Source organism: Podarcis filfolensis (assembly GCF_964270895.1).
Source record: "Podarcis filfolensis genome assembly, chromosome: 7".
Classification (NCBI taxonomy): Eukaryota; Metazoa; Chordata; class Lepidosauria; order Squamata; family Lacertidae; genus Podarcis; species Podarcis filfolensis.
Window position 1 is genome coordinate 45,356,013 of NC_139603.1, and position 19,651 is coordinate 45,375,663.

Here is a 19,651-nt window from a genome sequence, read left to right on the forward strand (position 1 = left end):
GAAGGGCTGCAACAATTTACAAAAAGTGAGTGAGACAGATAGCATCTTAGAAAAGGTGTAGTGTGTATGCCTATCCATGATGCTAAGTCCCATTCAAGTAAGGACATTAAACGAAGTGAGGGATATTAACAGCATGTGACAACACAGTACCGGATCAACACAGCTTTTTTTTTTTAAAAAAAACTTTTTCATCTTTAAAATACTTACATGCTAAATTGGAATATATGGAAATAAAGTAAAGTTAAACATAGGATAATGTTATTTGTAAAAGATTCAAATAGGTTTTCACGCTTATTTTTCTGAAGCATACAAAGTCTCGACTTTCTTTTTGTAACTATTTAGGATTTCTTTCAAGTTTGCCAATGGATCTTCAGACATCAGTTTACCAAATGCCCTATCAACTTTTGCATTTTGCTCAGTCAGGTAGGTCTAGAATAAAATAAGAGGTCAGATTTTAGAACTGTATTTTTTGAAAGGCATAGCAGCAGAAGAGAAATCTCAACCTTTTACCTTTTATAAAAACAAAGCAAACATTGTGGAGAAGCAACATAATCAAAGTTATGTTGGGAATATGTCTCATCATCGTGCTAGAAACTCTTGTCCAGACCCAGGTAAGAAAACAAACACAGAGAAACAAGCTATTGCATGCATATCATTTGTTGGATCAGGAACCATAGGCATATATCCAGTGCACTTTGTTGCCCTCAATTAGATGTGCATTCAAATAAACATGCCCATGCAGTTAATCATACAGTATGATCAGGATTTTTTTGAGAAACTAGCATAGCATGATTTTAATAAATTAGTAATCCCATAGAATCATAGAGTTGGAAGCGACCCTGAGGATCATGTAGTCTAACCCCCTGCAATATGCAGCTGCTTGCCTTCTTTCTAAGCTGCCAGAGAAATACACCTACCTATGAATCTTAACCTATAATATGTAGTATTTTATCAGGCATAATTCCAACACATATATGGAAACAGGAATATAATATGAAAGTACCAAATTATTTTATCTCCCCACAATTTGCAAAGCTTCCATGTACCTAATCAGGTCACTTGCTCCACCTAAACTCAGTGCTATCTGTTCTGACTGGTAGCAGCACTCCAATGACTCAGACTGAGGGCTTTCTCATCACCTATCTCATGGAGATGCCAGGGACTGAACCTGGGTCTTTCTGCTTGCACATCTTTCTGCTCTGTTACTGAGCTATAGCCCCTCCATATGAAAAACACTGTCAGGGAAGAGTTAGAAGTTTCCAGTTTCTCAGAGGGAGAAAGCATTCCCCAAGGGGGTGAGGGGAGCAGTGAATCTAATAGAAGAGAACAGGAGGAACAACAGGGAGTGACCGGCTGTTCCCAGGAAAGGCAAGGGTTAAGTTCTAGCTCAGATTCGGAGGAGGGGAGATACAGGCCAGCTATAGCCAGGAGGTTAGAAAAAAGAGTGGGAAAACAAAGGGAAGGGTGCGGTCGACATTTTGAGAGTGGCTGGTCATGGAGAAGAGCAGAGCTCAGAAGGTATCTGAAAAAAGTGACTCTGAGGAATAATATTTAAGAACCGTTTATAAGATTGTTTTGTTAATACACAATAAAAAGTTTTATAAAAGAACAAGAAGTGTTTGTGTGGTGATCTGAAGAGGACAACGACCAGCCCTGACAAACACATGCATGGTTATTAAGCTATGTATGGTTGCTCATGAAGAAATAAGCACTTAAAGAAAGAATAAGCATTTAAGGAATCACAGATTGATGAAAATAAACAACAGTTTAAGTGTAGAATTAGTTACCTTTACAGACACAAGATGGCTAGATGTCAGTTCCAGACAGAGTTGTAGATTTTTATGCACTCTCCGTTTCTCTTCCGATGTTGTTTTCATAACCACTTGGTATCTGGGGAGTAAATACATCATGACTACAATCCAAAACTGTTAAGTATGCTTATTCATTTTAATGGGTGAAGGCATACCAAATTTGGTGTTAGATCTTTTCTTGCACATTCATTCAATATAGATACTGTTCAAAAATAACTGAGCACTTGCAGAAGAGCAACAAAATTCAGATACATTAGTGTATTTTAAAACACATCCTACATCTACATCTCAATAGACTATTCCACTTACTGGCATTCGAGTTCTTGTAGCTCTTTCTTAGCTTCACTGACACCTTCATTGACTCCACCCTCAAGCAAATATTTATGTTTTTCCAACGATTCCAGCTCTTGGATACCTTTTTCTTCCTCTTCTTCAGTTTTCTGCAATATGAATTATCACTTCAGAATACATTAATGTAATGACATGATTGTAACATGTATATAGACACTATTCAAAGAGGAAATTGGGAGGAGGGCTATAAATATAAAATATAGTGGCCTTGTTTCAATTCCGGAATATTGCTCTAGGATAAGGATTGGGAATATTTTTCTTCACCAGCAGATAATTAGCTCCCATTCCAGGTGGAGGCTGTGAAGACTCTTGTGGTGTAGCCTCAAGCTTTCATGAAAATTCAGACACACTATCTGTCACAAGCAGTTTGTCTCTTACAAGCCTGCCAATTGAAGTAGTCAACCACTTCCCAATTTCAGACGTCATTTCATAAAAGCAAACATTCATTGTCCTAAGTCAGCACTTTAAAGGAATTATTTAGAAACATATATTTATAAATAGATGCAGACTAGCAATACAGTAAACAAATTACTGTTTTATAAGTGTTCAAACCTGTTTAAGCAACACTTTACCTACCTTCATTATTTGCTGATAATGATCTTCCATTTTTTGGCCTTCTTCTCTTAGCATTTTCAGAGTGCTGTTCTGCTCTGCTACCATTGTGCTTCCCTTTAAAAATATGCATTTAATAAAAAGATATCAATAGCAGAAGAAAGGAACAAAGTAGCCCCTGTATCCAGTCCTTTTCTTAGACATCTACACTTCTAGTGGCAGACAGAACATTCCTAACATGCTGCCTTAGAGGATCAGGGAATGAGTTTAGAATCAATCATATTGTCAGATTTGGCATCTCAAGAATCTAAACCTTCACTACTTAGCCTACATGCAGAACAGGGTTTGAAAATGCATGAGCTATATCTGCATTCAAAGAACTTAAGTGTGTAGCTGAAAAGGGATTAAAGCCACCAATAGTTCCCTGTCTTTTCCTCATTCCACTATTCATTCAGCTATTCCCTCCACTACTAACTAGCTACCTGTACTTAACCACCAACACAAATCTACTTAGTTTATATTTTTTGTTTTGGGGACAGTTAAAATTTTGAAAGGCAGTGGCTTCCGATTGGAGCCAAAGTATTTGGACACTCACCTGTTCTAAGGCCTCTTCTAGACCAATTTTTCTCTTTATTGCACTTTCAATTTCGTCTTCAGTATTGCTTATGAGGTGCTTAAGTGGGACCTGTAATGATTATAGAGATATTGTAAAGGGGGTGGGGGGGGGGAGAGAGAGAGACAAAAACTGAGTGAAAGAGATTTCCATGAACTGATAGGATACCCAAGGGGCCAAATTAGTCCTGACTGCTTGCATCCTTATCCCACTGTGACAACTTTGGAAGACCTAGTTATATTTTAATAAATTTATCATAATACACTATCATTCTGATTCATTATCCATTCTATCATAAGGACAGCCAGCATCCTCTTTACCAAGTTGCCATCCAGGAGCCTATGGGAAGTCCACAAGTAGGACAAATGAGTTCTGCTAAGTGTTCTTCATTTGTAAGCAATGTTAAAATCTACCCTCCACTTTGCATGGCTTTTTAAAGAGGACTATTTATACCAAAACATAAGCATACACTTACATGAATTTGTTCTCTGTATTTGACCAGACAGTTTGGCCCTGAATCTGGCTTAAACTTAATCTCAAAATCAAGGCCGCCGGAGTTCTCTGAATTTATAGGTATTAGTTTCAGCTTTCGAGCCCCTCTATGGAACTCTGCCAATTGGGCTTCAATCTGTTAAAGGCGGGGGGGGGAGGGGACACAAAAAGAGGTACAGCTTTAAAACACTGCAGTTGATAAATTGACAAGAGCAAGGAAACAAAACCTAAAGTATTTGGTGCTTTTTTGGTTCACATTTGTTTTGTGCTTCAACATGGAAAAAATACCCTTTCTATATTGTCTTTCAGAGTGTGATTCAGTAAAAAGTTAAGTAGTTGTTAGACTATAGTGACCCAGGCAGCAGTTGATCCAAGTCAGTTTTGCTACACCAGTTCTCAACAAAAATATGCACTGTTGTAGCTGAAACAGGATCCAGTGCCAGGCAAACAGAACTGCAACTACTATTGCTTAAGTTAAAGACTAAAAGCAAAATCGTGGCTATACCTCATGCTCTAGCTGCTTGAGAAACCGTTAGGATTCTAGCAATCACTCTTCTACCACAAGAATCAAGCTCTGCAATTTCATCCAGTTTAGAAAGCATAAAGTACCATATTTTTCGCCCTATAGGACGCACCGTCCCATAAGGCGCACCTAGTTTTTTGGGGGGGAAATAAAGGGAAAAAAAATATTTTCCCCCCCAGGCGCGGGGCTGGGGCAGGGGAGACCCGAGCTTCCCCCGACCCCAGCCCCCAAACAGGCAGCTCTCTGCAAGCCATGGGAGCCCAGCGCTGCCTCGTGCTGCTTGCTGAGAGGTCCGCGAAGCCTGGACGCGCTAAGCTCAGCGAGGGCAGGCTTCAGCATGCAGGCAACTCTCCGCAAGCAGCGAGAGCGCTCCCGCTGCTTGCGGAGAGGTCTGCGAAGCCTGGACGCGCTGAGCTCAGCGCGCACAGGCTTCGGCATGCAGGCAACTCTCCGCAAGCAGCGGGACCGCTCCCGCTGCTTTCGGAGAGGTCCGCGAAGCCTGGACGCGCTGATCTCAGCGTGCGCAGGCTTCGGCATGCAGGCAACTCTCCGCAAGCAGCGGGACCGCTCCCGCTGCTTTCGGAGAGGTCCGCGAAGCCTGGACGCGCTGATCTCAGCGTGCGCAGGCTTCGGCATGCAGGCAACTCTCCGCAAGCAGCGGGAGCGCTCCCGCTGCTTGCGGAGAGGTCCGCGAAGCCTGGAGAGCGAGAGGGGTTGGTGCGCACCGACCCCTCTCGCTCTCCAGGCTTCAGCGAAAGCCTGCATTCGCCCCATAGGACACACACACATTTCCCCTTCATTTTTGGAGGGGAAAAAGTGCGTCCTATAGGGCGAAAAATACGGTAGCAGACTTTGTGAGTGGCCAGAATATCTGATTTCAAAACATTAGTGTAGATTCACATACCTCTTCTTTTCCTCTAGCGTATTTTAATTCCTCATTCCACAAGTGATGTTGCTCTGTCTCCAGTTCCTTGGTTTTTTTATTGACTGTCTGCAGCAACTCCTCTATTTCACTCTTTAGCCTCTCAATATCTGCAACTGAGTGCTTCTGATTATCACAAATGTACTTCAGTTGAGCATTCTCTTGTTTCAGGGCTTCCATTTCCATGGCTAAATTTAAGAACATGTAAAACTTTGTTAGGAACCCAAAATGAAAAACAGAACCAGTTACGAAGATGTTGCTGCAGATCACAGTACTCATTTCTACTTCTTTTAAATTAGCTTAAAACGCATTTGTGGATAAAATTCCAGAGTGTTTGGAACTTGAGTTCTCAAGTGGAATTCTGCTTTTTCACAAACTGAAACTTATTGAAAGAAATGAGAAACTTACCAAAATTATGAAGGGAAGAGATAGATAATCTCAGTGTTATTTTTTTCCTGGCACTTGGGAAATACCACAAAAAGAACCCGTCTTATAGTTTGGAATAAGCCCTATATACTTTAAGGGTACCTTTATTTTAGATCTAAAAATTATCTTCATATGACTAACTTGACTTTGTTTACCAGCTCAGAGTAGTTCAAAAACAAATAATTTCTATGCAAATCCCTCCTTTGGAAAAAGTTCACTACAATACAGAGGTATGCACAATATTTTATTTTAGAAAACCTTAGATGGGACAATGAAATAAGTTATACAGCAAGTTACTGTTGAGCAGTGTTTTGTCCTTACCACCAGCCTCCAACTCCTCCGTAATACTCTTTGATTTTTGACTGAACGCATTTGAGCGAGATTCCAGGTTGGCCATGTAAGCATTATATTTCTGAACATCTGCCTTTAAAGATGATTTCAGTTTCCGTAGATTCCCTAAACGGTCCTTTAAAAAAAGAAAAACAAATGCCCACAATAGATAAGTTAACATACTGCAATGAAATCATATCCTGAATGGCAGATAAAACAAATGCGGGGAAGATATTTTAAATAGTATTCCCACAGCCATTTACATACCGGTTCACTTTCTCTCTCCTTCTCGCGCTTTGCAATCTCCTCATTCAGCTTTTTTAGTTCTGCTTCAAACGCCTCCAAATGATGTTCATTTATCTTAAACAGATCCTCTGAAAGAAAAAGAAAAAAAAGTCAAAATAACCTGCTAATAACTCAACACACCAATTTTACCAAAACAGGGAGCTCAGAACAAAGAATACATTAGGAAGCAAATTTACACAGGCTTCTGCAGATTTTACAAGCCACTGCTATTTTGCAATGCAATGTCCAAAAGGAATGAAGTTGCTGCATTGCAGAATAGATTGCCCTAACTGCTCTCTGTGTGGAATACTTTGTCGCTTGTTTACATGAAATACAAGTTGTGTGTGATGAATACAGTAAAAGTTTCAATTAGCACTTATTTTTATTCGGTGCATTTATATTCCACCTTTATTTCATCATTGAACTCAAGGTGGTGTACAAAGGGCTCCCAGGTAGTCAATTATCCAGGCAATGTCGGTACATAATTAGCCAAAAAGCTACATCATGGGGCTGAGAGCATGTCCTAGGACCATTTTAAATATATTACAGTTCAACCAAGGCTAGAATAGTTTGGTTGGATAGGGGAAATGGAAACTACCAGATAAATGGAAACACCATACGGAAATGTAAATGGGCAACATATATGGAAACATCAATAAAGGAATAGATTTCAGGGAAAGATGGAAAGCAAGGCAAATGCATGAGGACGAGAATTTAAGGTACCAAGCTTTCACTAGCTCATCACATATTTCTCTGTCAAAACATAGTGCGCACAGGAAGACTTGATGCCTGGTTGAACCTGTTTGAGACACTAATACTATTCCCACCACCACGTCTATGGGGCATTAAAAAAAATCAGTCCCCATATTTTTGCTAAAATTTAATCAAGCATCCTATACTCTTGCCCACATTACTCCAGTGTAGCAACTCTGCTGTGGACCTGGATACTGCCAAATAGGAATATTTAATATTAAATACCTATGGACTATTGACTAGAATGCCCCAATGACCTAAAAACTAACCCATGCCTGTCAGAAAAGACTGATAAAATGCAGGAACTGTAGTTTATCAAGCACAAATTGTTTATTTTTTATAATCAATGATTACTTTAACCAGGGATAGGGTTTCCTAAAGATACCTGGACTGGATTGGACTGTTTTTATCCATATGACTTCTAGAGGCTAGATATAAGTACTTGGGTTCACAGAAAAGGGAGCTGGGCAAAGTGAGAAGGTTTTGAGATACGATTCTTCCATTTAACTAAATGATTGATTATATTTCAACAAGTTCACTATGGGTTAACAATTTCTAAAAAATATGTTAACTACAGAAAAGTGCTGAAGAAACCACAAGATTAGCATTTGCACCCATTGAGTTCTATTTAGTTTTTAAATGAAAACTACTTACTTAATTTGGAGTATATTTCAGCATCGAATTCTTCAAAGCTGTCTCCACCCCTCATAAAATGGTCATAACATTTTATAGTGTAGTCTAAAAAAAGCTGCAAATAAAGTTATTCAAGTCAGTTTCATTATAGGGATTTTTAACCACAGAAGCAGAGGCCAATCAAAACTGTATTATGTAGCAAGTCTATAAAATAATCCAAGATGAGCAACCAAGTTATTTATTTCTACATTTCCTGGAATCAGCTGCATTTTAGCTAGAGCTTTAATGGAACTTCAAACAAATAAAAAAATTTTTTTTTGTATTTTGAGGGACATTAGGCACATGATTCTATCTTCTAACTACACTGGCAGGGGTGCTTTAGGAATTGGTGCAAATCTTCTGCACCACTGTATTTTGGAAATACACCACTGTGTGTGTGGGGAGAGCAGAAGAGGTGGTAATGATACACTGTTGAAACAAATGGAATTATAAAATACTCAGATGGATACTCATCCCTGCCTATTAACAGGAATTAAAGCATGAGATTAGTAGACCTCAGTAGAAATTTTTCTGTTTCTCTCAAAATGTTCTAAACTCTGTGCCTATGTGTAGGCTCACAGATGAAGAGACTGTTGGGGCAGAGTTGGGGAAATCAGGAGGGAGGGGAAGAGAAGATGTCTCTTCCTTTAGACCAGAACATTGCTTTTTTGTGTTCTTGCAAAAATCGCACATTTCCTGATATTTCACGTCACATACTTTGTTATGTATAATTCCATCTTCAGTCTCTCCTTCCAAGGTCTGCCCTTCATCAAATGATGGCATGTTTTCTTTCAAATAAAAAGACAACTGAAAAGGACAGAGAAGATCATATATTAACATGCATGAATTAGTACTATTCAACAGAATACAGCCGATACCTAGCTGCTGCTGTAGACCAGCGCAGTTCATGAATAAATGTGCAAAGTAGATTTCTTTACATTTATACAGGAGTATGTAGGTTTCCTTAGTAACAGCAATGAAGCTGTACAAATCTCTTGTCAATACCACGTTTACCAAAATAGATGTAGCCAAGAAAATGCAGTATTAAAATTACCTAGATATTATTGCTTTGGCCGAGCCTTCTCTATATCACCTAAAGTCAAAGTAGTTCTAGAACTCTTAAGTTGCAAAGAACCTTGCTGCCAAAATCGCCAGAAGAACAATGAGTCCAAAATGGCTACGAGTTTAAACATTTTATATTGGTCAGGTAGAGTCTCCATGTTTATAAAAATATAAAAAGTAAAAGTAAACCCGAGCTTTCCATGTTTGATTTACAGTACTTGCAAACCCTGTAAAAGTAACTGGAGACTTATTCCAATGGCTTTATGGTACCTTGACACAATCTGTCAGCCAGACCAAAGCTCCTACAATCTGAGGCCACGTATGCGGTGCTCCCACTGTGCACATAGCACTTTTTGACAATGCAAAGGGGTATCTATAACAAAAGCAGAAAATATTAGAAAGTTGTGTAATATATTTCGATTTTTAAAAGATACAAAAATATATGCTATTTAATATTAAGGTTAGGAAGTGTAGTCAGACGTGAAAAGCATTTCCCCCCTCCACTTTGATTATGCATCAACCCCACTAGAGATTAGGATATGGTGGAGTTACTTGTCTGCAAAACCCAGCCACCTGAGAGACCTTGTTGTGGTTGCCAAAAGCAGTCAGTTGAGAAGCTATTTACTGCTAGCAATGATCCTATCACTGGTAGCCAGTGTAGGGCTCTGATTCAGGGCATTACAGAGGTGGAGCAGAGCTAGCTAAGGATCTGTTGGATCCACGACTGCTTCCTGCTGAGAGGTCCCCTATTAGGACTCCTTAGGTGCCCCAGCCTGGTGCTACTATACCAGTACAAGCAGCAAGGCTTTGGATGTGGCAGTGACTCTTCTCTACCATTCAGTTACTCCCTAGCCCCATTTAGGATTGCTCTGCCCAAGGTTCAGTTATTGTTATTTCTTACAATCCACAATTTGGCCATTTAAGTTGGCTGTGCATAGCATGTTGACTATGCCTGTGTCAAAAGATAACAACAGGTTATCAAAGCTAGCAGGATCAGGTTAAAGTCAAGACTTGTTGCATAATTGTCACCCAGTCAATATTTGCAATATACTTGCTTTGTGCCAATATGTTAGTGAGATAGACCACATGCTGTATACTCAAGCACTTCAAGAGAATGATTGACACAGAGTAGAATCTCTAGTTATACATATAATGGACTCAGCTAGATTGGTAAAGAAAATGTGTTTTATGTGTGTTTTACAGTGGTACCTTGGTTCTCGAACTTAATCTGTTTTGGAGTCCGTTTGACTCCCAAAACCGTTTGAAAACCAAGGTGCAGCTTCCGATTGGCTGCAGGAGCTTCCTGCACTCCATCAGAAGCCGTGGAAGCTGCGTCAGACATTTGGCTTCCAAAAACGTTCTCAAACCGGCTCACTTCCAGGTTTGCAGTGTTCGGGAGCCGATTTGTTTGGGAGCCAAGCCGTTTGAGTACCAAGGTACCACTGCATACGGATGAATTATAATAGTGACACCAGATGGCGCTGTGGAGTTCCATTTTTGCCAACACAATTTCTCATAAAGTTCACAATGCGTTTAACTGAAATGCTTCCTTGATCTGTTTAGATCTAGCCAATTATCCTTTCCTACACAAAATAGGAAAGATGGATCATATTTCTACATTTTTTATAAATATGAAATAGTATTCTTAATGTGAACCAGTGGTTTATGAGTAATGAGCCAGTGGACTACACAATGGTAGTTATTTCAGATTAAAACAAATGCCATACATTGTGCCTACAGGTTTTGTATTGGGCACAGAAGGGGGGGAAAACCTGAGCAACAGAGGAAACTGCCCCTTGATAAAAGGTTAAATCAATGTGATGAAGTCTATTGAGAAGACTTGCAATATGTTTCTTGGCTCTGGCACCTAGTGGCTCCTTCCTCCCTCAGTTTGAGGGTCAGAGTGTGATGGTGCCTTCACCTGGAAGCATGTCAAAAAGTGTAAAGTGCTAATTAGTGTTGCTGAAATGTTTTATGACTGTGTTGAACTAACGTAATGAAAGGGTGGGTTTAATGATTTTACAATGCTATGTGCATGCATGTATTGTCTTTGAATCCTTTGTAGTGACTTCCACAATTGGGGTTGCTACTTTGCAAATGCAATCATTATCTTATTATTGACCTCCAATAAGGGAATCTCCAAATTTTCCCTACATAGGGAGGATGGTTGTGGCTTCCCTTAAACAATCTGGTGGGTGAAGTTCAGCCCATGGGTCAGTTTCCTGTTTTTTAGCAGTGTAGACAACGTCATCATACTGACAAAAATGTGCATATAGTATATTATCCTGGTACTTACCCAAGCTCTTTAAAATTTCTTGGAATTTCTTCTTCAAACTTAGAACTGGGAAGCTCATAAGAAGGGCAAAATTGCCCATAAATAAAAGTGAAGATTTTCACAAAGTCCTTAGTAGATGGAGCCTGGAGTGACTTCATAGAGACGGTAGGACCATAACCATATGTAGTAAGAAACTGAGGGGGAAAAGTTATATTTCTATCACATTTAGTTATTTAAAAATTATACCTCTTATTACAGTAAAGCTCTATGAGCAGCTTATACATAGTGTACATATGTTAGATTTCACGCCAGAGCCGCATGAAGCCACACAATCCAAATTAGGGCACCACTCAAATAAAGCTAACCATGCAAGTTAAATGAATTTGTCTACAAAGACTTGTATGAGCAAAAATACTTGTCTTGTATTTTGCTGGCTTTTTAAAAAATCCTTTCTTCAGAAGGTGGCATCTTAGAAAAGGCATCCCCCCACCAGCATAAAAGAAAGGAATGCCTCTTCTAACAGCACCAAGCACCTTTCGTTTTTTAAAAAAATAACTGTATCAAAGTATTTAACACTTTAAAAAATCCAGCTGCTCATTTATTTAGGGTATTTTATTTACCCTTTTAACCTTACAATGAGATTCCTAAGGTGGATCAATCAGGGGCAACTAAAATCAGCTAAATATTCTAAACCCAGGCCAAATATAAGTAGTTTAAAAGTACTTCGTAGAGTTGTCGGATACATTGCTGGACGTATGCTTTATCATGAAGTGGCCTGGGTTCCTTGATCTTTTCCATATTCCCGAATGCCCCATACTGGCTGCTTCGTAAGCTTCCAGGGCCACTGGTCCTAGAAACAAAGGAGTAAGATGACAATCTCAAGTTAGCTGCTACTACGCAAACAGAGCTACTTGGACACAAATGTTAGGTTACAAGAATAAGCCTGACTCACAGTTGACAATGTCATTCAACTTGCCACACCACAGTATTCCACCAGAAAATTAAAGTGCAGTGTGGGGCTTTTCCTTTTCCTAAGGTATTCTTGATGTTCTCTCTAGCCAAATAAAAGCGTTAAACCACTCTATATCTGGCTTGAAAAAACAAAGCAACCCAGAGTTCTCCCACATTCAAAGGGTAGCTATAACTTCTAAACTGGTACTTCCAAGCATAGGAAATAACAGTGTTGCAACATTTCCCCTGGCTGGAAATAGCATCACAAAGTTACACTGCTCCAGCCTTCTAAATGGCGCTGTGGCTTAAATAGCCTCATGCCCATTTCTTTTTAAAAAAATTCTGCCAAGTGTAGGCCTTTCAGGAGTTTTTGTCTGTGTGCTCTATTACCTTTTGCCAAAGAAACTGGTTTTCCTTTCCGATGTCACTGATCCACGTTTTCCCACACTCAGCTTTCCAAAGGTTGTCCTCCTCTCTTGTCTTGAAAAGAATATTGATTTGCAAACATCATAGTGAAATAAGTTACCTTTAAATTCTGTTCAATTAAGTTGCCAGCTATTAGTATCAAACTGCAATACAGATGTTGTTAGGCTGCATACATTAAGTTCGATATACATCCACTTAATTATTTTTACTCTTGCTTACCCTTAAAAAAAGACCTTTTACTGGGACTTATGCTTATTTTTAATGTGCTATATACAACACCTTTAATAATCTCATTAAAATAGAAACCAGACATCAACAGGACTCCAATTTTCAAAATGTGTACTTTAAGAATGTAAGACAAACCTTGCTGAAAGATGTTACCAGTGAGAAGCTTATGGGAAGTTTGTGGATGAGATCTGAGTGGAACATTGCTTCTTCCACTTGCAATTTCCAGAAACTGGTATTCAGAGGTATACCACCTCTGCTAGTGGAGGAAGAGCACAGCTTTATCCTCCATAAATTTGTCTAGCCCCTTTTAAAAATAATTCATGTTGGTGGCCACCCCTACATGTGGTAGTTAATTCCATGACTTAACTATGTGCTACGTTAAGAAATACTTCCTTTTGTCCGCCCTGAAGCTCTCAGCATTCATGTTCACTTAATGTTCCCTGGTTCTAATATTTAAAGAGGAAGAAACACTATCCCCAATCAAACATCATGCATAATTTTATACTTCCATCATGACCTTCTCTGGTTGCTTACCTGCCTTTTCCCCAAGCTTAAAAAGGCCCTGATGCTGTAGCCCAGGCTTCCTCAAACTTGGCCCTCCAGATGTTTTGAGACTACAATTCCCATCATCCCTGACCACTGGTCCTGTTAGCTAGGGATCATGGGAGTTGTAGGCCAAAAACATCTGGAGGGCCAAGTTTGAGGAAGCTTGCTGTCGCCTTTCCGCATAGCTGCTCCCCACCTTGAACATTATGTTTGCCCTTTTCTAGCTCTACAATGTCTTTTTAAGGTATGAGGATCAGAAGTGCACCCAGCATTCCAGGTGCAGGTCACCAGAGAATTGCATTGGCAGATTTGTTGTTGTTGTTTTGTTCTGTTCTAAGAATTTTAAGGTCACACACACACACACACACACACATACACGATGTTCATAAATGTACCAAGCAAACACATACAAATATGTAAACCACATGTCTGAAACCCACAGAAAAGTCCTGAAACCATTTTCTCTTTCCCAAAATGACCTCAAATATTTCTCTGCAAGGTTGAAGGAAATGGGAAAAAACCTCCCCACTGTCTCTGTGCTCACAAATCCTGCCTTAAGGGCACATTTAAGGTGTGAATAGGGTCAGCCTGTGACCTGGATTCGGAATTATGTAGTTATAATAACGAAAGAGTGGCCAAAACCCAGATAATGCAATCGGGTAACCTGCCAGACAGGAGATAACACAGGATTCTGTTTTAGACTGCCCCCTGTGATGTACGTATGATGTATTGGGGGAGATGGTCCTGGGCTACACCCCTTCTGTGATGTATGTATGATGTTTCTTGGGTGGTCTGGAGTTTGAGGGTGGGCAATTTCAAAAGTCTCCTCTTTCCTGCTTGTGGTGAGTGAGGACCCTGTTGCAACAGTTTAATAAAGATCAGGCTTAATAGCTACTTTGCTTCTCAATATTCTCACGTTGGTCTCTGTTATTTCTCCTACCGATAGAGAAACTACAAAAGGACTCTATATGGGCTCTTGGGTACCCCATAAGGGAAAAGGAGCAGGTTTTTTTTTCTCATAACAGTTCCTTTCCTAATGATTCCTAACACAGAATTTAGGTTCTCAGCAATCTCACATGGGGAGGACTTTCAAAAAGCAATTATGGAGCAGCATCTCAGGACCCCTTTTGTCTTTCAGGAATGAAGCCCCGCCACAAGAGAAATTACCTGTCTTACTTACGTTAGAGGAGTATTGGGCACCGCCTTGTTGGTATCCTGCACCCTGAGAGGATGGATGGACTGCCGGCAGCTGAGGCGGCTGGTACTGGAGCTGCGATGCATAGTTGTAGGTGAACTGCAGAGCAGCAAGCCTGCTGGAGGGAGTGATGATACTGCCTGGTCAGCGACAGAACTGGGAAGGTCCAAGCAAGGCTATTCTTTTAAAAGCTGGGCATCTGTCTATGTTGGTTTTTTATCTGTGTGCTGCCATCAAGGGAAAAGGCAGACTACAAATAAATAGGTCACCATCACCTACCACGAGGCAGGAAGGTGACTGGGGATCTCGGGGGCGAAAGTCCTGCCCCATCGAGAAAAGGGCCTCGAGCCGCCCCAGCAGGAGAGGATGCTCCAGCACCCTCGCCAGTGGTGTAGCTAGCTGCGGGGTGCCAGGTGCGGCATCCTGCAGCACGCTGCATGGAGCCTCCCCCTCAGCTGTCAGGTGGCTGAGGGAGAGGAGGAGGGCAGTGTCACATGCTGCTGTTTTAGGCAGCACGGAGCCTGCAGGCGCCCAAACCACCATGTCACTCCCAGGAGAGACATGTGGCTCTGGCATGCTGCAGGCCCCGCGGTAAGTGCCAGCCCCTGCAGTATGGCACCCAGTGCCAGCCACGTTCCGTTACGTTTGTTAACTGAACTAAAAAGTTTTGTGAGCTTAATTTTTTAAAATTATTTCTAAAAACTCATTTTTGTCATCTCCCTCCCACCCAGAGCAGCCTGCACCTCTGCCACTGACCCTCGCCCTGGGTTAGGCAGAGTAGGTCGAGGGGAACTGCGCCCCTCCAGAACCGGGGAGGGGGGCACTTTCGTCCCTTGAGGCTGCGGCCCTGGGCAGCCTTTTACCGGAGAGCAATAAATAACATTCCCGCTTGAACACACCGAGACCAGAAGGTGCGGTTAAGAGAGGGTATCCTTTCCCAATGGAAAGGGAGAGAGGGAGGGAGACAGGAATATTTCCAAGCATCTCACATTAGGAGGAGGGAGGCTTCGCGGAGCCCCAGCCCACCGGCGAAGGATCAGAGGAGCCTTAAATTAGGGCGTTCCCTGCATAGGGCGCTGGGAAAAGAAACGGTTCCCCCCCCCATAGGTTCCCCCCCCCCCATCACCTCCTTCCGCCGAGCTGAAGAACCCCCGACCCCACTGAAGGCCTGCAGCGCCTGCGCCAAAGGGCTTTCAGCCCCGGGTCCCGTTGTTTAGACCCTTCTCGGTCTAACCGCGGAGCCGCTCTTGGTTGGTTGGTTGGTGTTTTTTTAAATTACCCGCCAATCAGGAACGTCACCAGTGACGCCCTCCGTATAAGAAAGCGTGAAGGGAGGAGAGGCGACGTCACTTCCCTCAGAAAGAGGAAGCCGCTGTTCACGGGCGAAATGATCGCAACGGCCGTATATACAGCAAGTACGTTTTCATCTCTATGGTTATCTGCGGCAGCCGTCGGCTAGGGCGCCTCAACCACGTGACCGTGCCTTACGTACGACAAGGTGGCTGCGCCCATGGGAGTGAAGCTTCATGGCTGTGCGGTGGTCCGTCGTGGGCTCCCCTGTGGCGCTGGCGTTGTAGCCGTGGCAGGGAGGCATTGGGTTGGGTTGCTGGGCTGCTCTGATGACCTCTCTGACTTTAATGCGCTCGTTTCCGGGAGTAAACTCTGTTGAGCTCAATGCGATTTGGCTTCCTAGTGAACGCATTTGTAGGTTTCCTGCACGAGCCCCCACGGCACAGATCTCTCCTCAGCCACGAACTCTCTAGGCAGTCTCGAAATGGTGACAGTAATGCTGTTCCACCCTATGGTAGGGATTAGAATAAGATAATGTATATTAGCCTCTCTAAAATCAGCCCTCGAAAGTGCTTTATGAGTGAAATTGCCACATACATCTTCCCTTCTGCCCTTCAGTAAAGCAAGCAGTTTTATTTATCCTGCCTTTGGTTGTTAGTGATTTGGGTTTGCCTTGCCCAATAGTCTCCCTCTAGGTGTTTTTATTACGATCTCATTGGAAGTTTTACTGTTGCCTGTGCTACAGATGACTGCAGTTAACTAGAATATCTTAAAATGTCTTGTGTGCAGACATTCTTGAAAGTTCTAATGATAACTTTGCATAAGGGTGCTGGAGCAGTCTGAATGACTTGTTTTGGACAACTTCCGGGGGGGAATACTTTTGCAGGAAAAAGAGCAAGGAGTTTTTTGGTATCTGGAAAGGCCCGCAAAAACTTAAGTTTAAATTTCATGTACATTTCCAGCTATTCTAAAATAGGTGTCAGAGTTTGTAACGTGATGTGCTGCTCTCAGACTAGATTTGCACATTGTTGCTGCCATAATAGTGCATAACATGTTGCATAAAAAGCTTGGAACATTTTTTTCTACAAATACAATGTTGACTTTTAAGTACGATTTGCTGAAATGGTTAAAAACTTGAAATTTACTTAAAGCAATAAAGCTGGATAAATAAGGTACATTCTCCCTTGGTTTTTAAACATAATTGGCATCCAAGTGATAAACAATTTATTTCTGTTAATTTCAATTATAGTTGCTTTTAAGTAGGTGCAATTATGATAAACTAGTGATATAAACAAATGCATTACATGGGTTGAGAACACGATTCAGTCTCAGAATTACATTCTCTCTCTCTTGCATATTCAAGGTAAGTGAGGCAACCCTTTCAAATCAATATGGGATTTTTCCTGTTAATTTTTCTCTCTTTTTTTAAAGTAATATTTATTAAGAGTTTAAAGATTACAAAAAGAAGAAAAAGAGTTAAAAACAAAGCAAAACAATACAATGCAATACAAGAAAAACAAAAACACTACTTATCTTAACAAAACAAAAACAAAAACAATTAAAAACACATCCAATATTTCCATATCTTGTCTTTCATTTACTTGTTTCAACGACCTCCTCACACCTCCCTTTTTTGTATTCCAGTTCAGTTAGCTATTTCAGCAAATCCTTTCCATCTTTCTCAGTTTTTGTCCTATAATTTATCTTAACCCAATCTAACTTTATTTTTTCCCCTTTGGCCCATTAACAATCTATTTTTACTTAATTCTTTATAACATTTCTGCTAAAGCCATATAACTTCATTCCAACATCCTTCTAACATTCATTAATTTTACAGTGTTTCTGTAAATAGTCTTTAAATTTTTTCCAATCTTCTTCCACCAACTCTTCTCCCTGGTCTCGGATTCTGCCAGTCATTTCTGCCAGTTCCATGTAGTCCATCAACTTCATCTGCCATTCTTCCTGGGTGGGTAAATCTTGTGTCTTCCAATAAATTTTTTTTCTCTATCCATGGTGAAAAGAGTAAGTTTCATGATCTGGAGACCCCATTCCAAGCTCACCTGAGTAGAAAACCCAAGTAATGCCTGAACAATCCCATTAGGAGGCAGAGATTTAAATAATGTGGTTCCTACACACAAATTGTGTAACAAGGACTAAGTAACAGTATTGCACTTAGAAGCATTAAAATGTATACCACTGCTATCTATGATTTAATAACTTATATTGCTGTCATCAAACTACAATCTTGTAAAGAATTTTAAATCAAAGTCTTTGAATAATTTAACACTGTATACTGGAAGAAGTTTATCTTTCTTTGGCTGTAGTCCTAAGTACATTTACTTGTGGAGTAAGACTCATTGGATACAGTGGGACTTACTGCCAGGTAAACTTCCATAGAATTATGCTATTAGAATATTGGTATTTTTGGTTAAAAAAACCCCCAATAATAAATTGCAATACTTATTAAAGGTTTACTTTTTTACTTTTCAGAGATACTGATTTATTTATTTATGTTGAATCCACTTGGAAGAACAATACACTGAAAAACAGCAGGAAAAGCAGAGAATGTCTGTTGTTTGTCATCTATCAGCTGGGTGGCTACTGGACCACCTCTCCTTCATAAACAAAGCTAACTACCAGCTATGCCATTCCCATGATCATTCTGGCTTGGCCTCTGTTGATGATCCTGCTACTGCTGCTTCCTCAGATGGGGCACTCATTGAGGCTGTAAGCCTAGACGCTAAAAATTCTTGCAGAAAAGATTCTTTTGATGAGATCAAGGCCCCAGAAGAAAAAGCAAGTCTAATTGTAAAGAATACATATGTTTTTCGGGAAGAATTTTTTAATGTGCTGAAGCCACATGGAGTTGCAAACAATCAAATGGAACTCCAGCAAAAGGGATCTCAGGCTGGTCTAGGAAATGGCGGATCAGAACAGCAAGAAAGAGTCAAGACGAATGGCTCTTACTATACTGCTAAAGCCAAAAAGGTACAGTATAGAGGAATTGCTGCAAAGTATCTTCCTTTGAAACAAGAGTTCTATTTGCCACTATTTTATAAAGGGAAACATATAACCCCCTGATTTATTGTGAACATTTTACCTACTGCTTTTGTAGCCCAATGATCACCTTTAAACTCACATGTTGAACCCTCTCTATAGATGCATAACTATTTTCCTTCTTTGTAATATTTCACAAGTTCTTAAAAGCACATCCCTCTAAAATATTTACAGTCCCATTTCCTTCAGTGCCATTCTAATAGTCACTAGTTACTTGGAGTAACATAAATAAAATTAACATCCGCCTTAGACTTGAACTACCATGTAGGTTCTTTGATTTCAGTGAGTCGACTAATTAACAACATTATTTAACAAGGTGTGCTTATGATATGTATGTCTGCCTTTGACAGCGCTAAAGTGTTATCACTTTGGGGGCACGATAGCAGCAAGGCTTTGGTTATTTCTATCAAGTTCTAGAGTGCAAGATGCATCACAGACTCTACCTTTATCTTTTTAAGTATAAAGAACCATAGAGTATGGCAATATTTTTAAATGTTAGAGGTGCTGATGTTTGTGCATGTTGTTAACTTTAGAAACGAAAAAGAAGCAGTGAACTTAACCATGGTGAACGTGATGCTTTAGAATACCATTTAAAGGTAAGTCGGAGAAATAATTGTGATGGAGGAGTTGCTTGTTTGAGTAACCTCAGATGCACACTTCCATGATTAAATATGCATATACTATTAATTGATAGCTCACTATGCTAAGAGCTTCAAGTTGAACTATAAATAGCACCATTTCAGTATGTAAAGTAGCATAATGAATGCCAGTGTTTTAGAATGACACTTTACTTGGCTTGATATTTAAAATGCAAAACTATCAGAATGATTTATAGTGTGGACTGTTCAGTCATTCATTCAGATAATCCTGTTCACAGACTGAAGATTTGCA

At 40.5% G+C, this 19,651-nt stretch overlaps 2 protein-coding genes across 10 annotated transcripts in view; one reads left to right on the top strand and one right to left on the bottom strand.

Annotated features, from left to right (window-relative positions):
* NDC80 (NDC80 kinetochore complex component) lies at positions 1-15,779 on the bottom strand. Of its 4 annotated transcripts, none has more exons than XM_083622599.1 (17): positions 15,540-15,779; positions 14,399-14,528; positions 12,409-12,498; positions 11,791-11,917; positions 11,089-11,261; positions 9,063-9,165; positions 8,448-8,537; positions 7,713-7,806; positions 6,288-6,394; positions 6,012-6,156; positions 5,247-5,452; positions 3,803-3,955; positions 3,310-3,399; positions 2,739-2,831; positions 2,121-2,251; positions 1,788-1,890; positions 1-429 (listed from the first exon to the last, which is right to left on the bottom strand). In XM_083622599.1, the coding sequence occupies exons 2-17, from the start codon at positions 14,497-14,499 to the stop codon at positions 292-294; spliced, it is 1,944 nt and encodes a 647-aa protein (XP_083478725.1). In that variant the 5' UTR covers positions 14,500-14,528; positions 15,540-15,779; the 3' UTR covers positions 1-291. The 4 variants fall into 4 exon arrangements, with proteins under 4 accessions (XP_083478725.1, XP_083478727.1, XP_083478726.1 ...); XM_083622601.1 differs by having other exon boundaries at positions 14,399-14,531; positions 15,693-15,763; XM_083622600.1 differs by having other exon boundaries at positions 14,399-14,531; positions 15,540-15,681.
* The window catches only part of METTL4 (methyltransferase 4, N6-adenosine), a 16,950-nt gene continuing 13,070 nt past the window's right edge, over positions 15,772-19,651 (top strand). For 2 of the 6 annotated variants that reach the window (XM_083622623.1, XM_083622627.1), the window contains exons 1-3: positions 15,892-17,066; positions 18,194-18,691; positions 19,294-19,356. In XM_083622623.1, the coding sequence (XP_083478749.1) occupies positions 18,269-18,691; positions 19,294-19,356 (486 nt within the window). In that variant the 5' untranslated portion in view covers positions 15,892-17,066; positions 18,194-18,268. Of the gene's footprint in view, positions 17,067-18,193; positions 18,692-19,293; positions 19,357-19,651 lie in introns of all 6 variants that reach the window. The other 4 variants (XM_083622624.1, XM_083622625.1, XM_083622626.1 and 1 more) reach the window with 4 other exon arrangements.